This window comes from Phytophthora parasitica, assembly GCF_000247585.1.
Source record: "Phytophthora parasitica INRA-310 unplaced genomic scaffold supercont2.10, whole genome shotgun sequence".
Classification (NCBI taxonomy): domain Eukaryota; phylum Oomycota; class Peronosporomycetes; order Peronosporales; family Peronosporaceae; genus Phytophthora; species Phytophthora nicotianae.
Genome location: NW_008648996.1, coordinates 184574 through 189187, shown reverse-complemented (window position 1 = coordinate 189187; position 4614 = coordinate 184574). Strand labels below are relative to the sequence as shown.

The following is a 4614-nucleotide window of genomic DNA, read 5'->3' as shown; positions in this document are numbered from 1 at the left end:
AATGAGGACAAAATGCCTGTCAAGTGGTTCGAATGCCTCTTGTAGTCGCTGGTTACTTAGAACATCAGGTGCAATGCAAGTGTACTTACATAAAACTCAAGTTATAAGAAAACTATTTTATTAAAGAAACTCTAGATCGTCGTAGTGACGAGGATTTGCCTTCTCAAAACTGTGGAGAACACTCTCTTTGGAAATAGCATCCCAGGCCATGATGGTACGTCGTATAATGTCGAAGCGCTTCTGGGCTGCTGTCTATCAACACCAACGACAGCAGCCCTAGAACTTGCCGCTTGAATTGTATTTTGTACGAGCGCTCGACGCGCACGTTCTGGTTTCGAAGTGACATAATTTTCTATCAGCCGTGTCCAGTAAAACTATAAGCGGTTTTGATTGGTTTTTATAAATTGCTTAAACAGAATATCATTGGCTACAATTGAAAGAAAGATTTGTATCAGACCAATATCCGGACATGTCTCATGGCGAATTTTTGTTCGGGGCGAATTTTTCCGTGGTCACCTGTAGTCAAAAGAATAGGCTTCATCGGTTCAACTCTCGGATCGGACTTGGCAGCAATATTGCTCTTGTGCAGTTATGACTACTTCCATAGTTAAGCACCCCAGAATATGAATATTTGACTTCAAATGTATTCCATTTTACGATTGAGGGGTGAGAGGGAATAATATTTTGGGTTGTACTGTATGTGTCTGGTCAACGGGAACCGCTAATTTATTGCTGTTGAGGGAGTATTCCATTTCTAGGGATTACTACCGAGGGGATCGTCTGTAGTCGAAATATAATATTACTTCGCAATATGGCGAGGCAGCTCCCTGATGTTTCTCCCTATTGATGTGTGTCGCTTGCCCGGTTGTTTGCACCGCCAGTGGCGATTCGCCACCAGCAATGCACAGTGTGTCGATTGACACGGCTCATTTGACCTTCGTCGTACAGCACTCATTGCGCTTCACGGGTAGCTCCATTAATTGTGGAGTATGGCGTCTTCGAGGCTGAATGTGGCGTTTATATTCTCTGCATTATCTGCACTCTCGGTGCTGGCAGCTGCTGCTACTCAACCAGGCCAAAGCACGACAGAATGGCCATCACTGCGGTTCCACTTCACTGTCAAGCGCAGTTCCATGACGGTACACGGTCAATCCGACTTCTCCATGTACGCCAACCCCATTGTATCGAGCAAAGCGGACGGCGTGCTCTACGACGTGTTCGCGACGTTTACAGAAGACTCGACGCTCTACAACTACACTATTATCGATGGAGTCGCCCACTCCTCGAGCACTCCCTATTCAGGCAGCCACTCGGACGACAGTAAAGCAACTCCATCCGTAAGCTGTGTAGATGCTGAATCAAGTAAACTTCCCGACATCAACGCTATCGTTAGTGCTCTAAACGATGCTACGGCGTTAACATTGCAGAGTGAAGGTATCAACTGTGACAGTGGGAGTCTGTTTAAGGTATCGGTTAGAGGAGTTGACTTCGCTCTATACGCTTCGGGATCCTCTGGCTTCACCATGCACGGAAGCGATATGGATATCGACGTGGAGTTTCTCGAAAGCCCTATCGATATTGTGATTCCAATTCAGAAATCCAAGACGGAGTGCAAGAAGACAGCGTTAGCGAGCTCGGTTACGGTAACCAGTAAGGGGTTGCTTACGGGACAACAGATTTCGAACAAAGCGAGGAACCTGAAAGCGACGAGTTTCTCGTTTAGGGACAAGTCCTCATGTTCTTGTAAGTCGACACCTCGTCCGTGTGTATTTATCCATGGCCTCGGCGAAAAAGAAGAAATGCCCGAGAACCAAGACGAATTTACGGATTATTGGGGTAAACACTTGGCTGGACATGGGCCTTGCTGCTCGTCGATGAAGTTTGCGCGCCTGAATACAGTGGATAGCATGTGGACGGACGCTATTCTGCAAGGAAAAGTTTGCAACCGCGCGTTGTCTGCGAGTAACACCAGCAAAGACTCAGTTATCAGTGATACTATCGTCGTCACGCACTCTATGGGAAATGTCATGTTCGCTGGAGCTCTCTCTACCGGAAAATGCCGGTTAGATATCAGCTCGACATGGGTAGGAATGGCCGGCCCGATGCTCGGAAGCATGTGCTCGGACTTTGTCCAGGACTCCTGCGCCGGAAAGACCAATATTGTATGGGAAACGATCGGAAATATCACTGGCCGATGCCCAGCCAACACTGGATTAAAGTCATTAGCATACGAAGGCGAAAGCTACAGCTCCGTAGCCTTGGATGCAGCGTATAAAGCGGCTCAAGAGATTTATCGTGCGAATGTGTCGGCTGTCATGTGCAGTAAGTCAAGCTCTGGACTGATATCGAAGTACCAAGCTCAATTTTGGGGGTTAAGTGAAATGGTTCCTCACAAATCCAAGCTGAATGACGGCATGGTGGAATTCCAGAGTTGTGCTGCGGGATTTCCTGAATCGAAGTTTGGGGGCAATTACCGCGACCGCTTCTACGTGTCAAAACTCAACCATTACGACATGCAGTTCCGAGCTGGCGACTCACTCCTAGATGAGGAGAAGATGCCTCTGAAGTGGTTCGACTGCCTACTGTAAACTACCTGTACACCAGGACTTGACAATAGAGTTTTTTGTGTGTTTTTATATTATTATTGAGTGTTGGTATTGCTTGGTTGGGTACATGTCCTTAATGTGTTGATGTGGTGTAACAGCGCCCGACTCAGATTAATACATCTTTTTCTATTTGATTTGTTGATGTTTTACAAATGATACGTACACCGTGCATTTCTGTTGTTTTGTATGGGAAAGATTGGAGTGCAAAATGTGCCAAAGCACAAGGATAACGATCGAACGGCAAAATTTTCCTGTTGTGAACCGAACATCAACCCATGTCTTCGGTCACTTCTTGATCGGCATCAATTTGATGCTATCAACTCTATCTTTGAACTTGACATTCCCAACCACTCCTAGTTGCCTAACTCATTTTTCATTTTCTACGTCAGGCGAGACTTTCACCACTCTTCACAACTCGGTGAAGTCATGACATCTTCTCTTCAAGGCGTACTGATCGCCTCAATGGTGATACTAGTACTCTCTGCTCACGTTGCTGCTGCTCAGCAAAGGAATTGGCCGTCTCTACGATTCCACTTCACGCTCAAGCGCAGCTCCATGAAAGTTCACGGCGACTCCGACTTCTCCATGTACGCCAACCCTGTCTTGTCCGATAATAATGACAACGTACTCTACGACGCATTCGCATCGTTCAAGGACAACACGAATCTATACAACTACACACTGATCGACGGTGCTGCGTATGCTTCAACTACTTCATTCTCAGGCAGCTCCTTCGAGAAGAGCAATGTGGTCTGTGTGGACTCGGAGTCTGGTACACTTCCAGCTATTAACTCCATCGTTACCGCGATTAACGAGGCTACTGCTATATCGAGTGTGTCTGGAAGTGGCAGTGACGCCATCAAATGTTCCAGTGGACATTTATTCAAAGTTACGATCAAAAGTATCGATTTTGCGCTGTGTGCGTCTAGTTCTTCGGGATTCACGATGCATGGGACTGATATGGACATCGATGTGAAGTTTTTGGAGAGGAGCTTTGATATCCAGATGCCTGTTATGGACAGCAAGAGCCAGTGCACAAAGGTGGTGTCGCCTACATCGGTGACTTCGATCGGAAAACTACTATTAACTGGCCAGTCGATCTCGAAAAACTCACGGAATTTGAAAGCTGCATTCGATTTTTCTTTTAGAGGCAAGTCCGTCTGTACTTGTCAATCGACCCCTCGGCCGTGCATCTTCATTCACGGTCTTGGAGTGAAGACGGAGACGTCGTATAACGAAGACTGGTTCTCTTACTGGGGTGACGCCATTAAAGGCCACACGCCCTGCTGCTCTTCAGTTAAATACGCCCACCTCGACACGGTGAACAATACCTGGACTAGCAAGACTCTACAAAGCAAAGTCTGTAACCGCGCTCTTGCTGTCAGCAGTACAAGCACCAAGTCAGTTATTTCTGATACGATCGTGGTCACACACTCGATGGGTAACTTGATGTTTGCTGGAGCGCTTGCTACTGGGAAGTGCAGCTTGGATTCAAGCTCCACATGGGTAGGAATGGCTGGTCCAATGATCGGAAGTATGGCGTCTGACTTTGTTCAGGAGTCTTGTTCTGGAGAGACCAACATAATGTGGGAAGAGATTGGCGACATTACAGGAAGATGCCCGCCAAATACCGGCCTGAAGTCGCTAGCTTACGAGAATGGGAATCACAGTACTCCCAGCATGAACAAAGAGTATGAGGCTGCCCAGATGGCCTACCGAGAGAATGTGGCTGCGCTAATGTGTGGCAGATCATACTCTGGCCTAGTATCCAAATATCAGGCCAAATTTTGGGCGCTAGGCCATAGTATTCCACACAAGTCCAAGGAAAACGATGGCATGGTGGAGTTTCAGAGCTGTGCTCATGGCTTCCCAGAGTCCAAGTTCGGAGACAACTACCGTGATCGCTTTTACAAAACGAAGCTGAATCACTACGATATGCAATTTCTCGCGGGAGATTCAGTCATGAATGAGGACAAAATGCCTGTCAAGTGGTTCGAATGCCTCTTGT

The 4614-nt window shown here is 47.0% G+C and overlaps 1 protein-coding gene across 1 annotated transcript in view; it reads left to right on the top strand.

Annotated features, from left to right (window-relative positions):
- Positions 1-895: 895 nt before the first annotated feature.
- PPTG_21931 (hypothetical protein) overlaps positions 896-4614 on the top strand; it is a gene marked incomplete at its 3' end in the record, with an annotated part of 4039 nt that continues 320 nt past the window's right edge. The window contains exons 1-2 of the mRNA XM_008901099.1: positions 896-2569; positions 2996-4597. Of these exons, the coding sequence (XP_008899347.1) occupies positions 990-2569; positions 2996-4597 (3182 nt within the window). The 5' untranslated portion in view covers positions 896-989. The remainder of the gene's footprint in view (positions 2570-2995; positions 4598-4614) is intronic.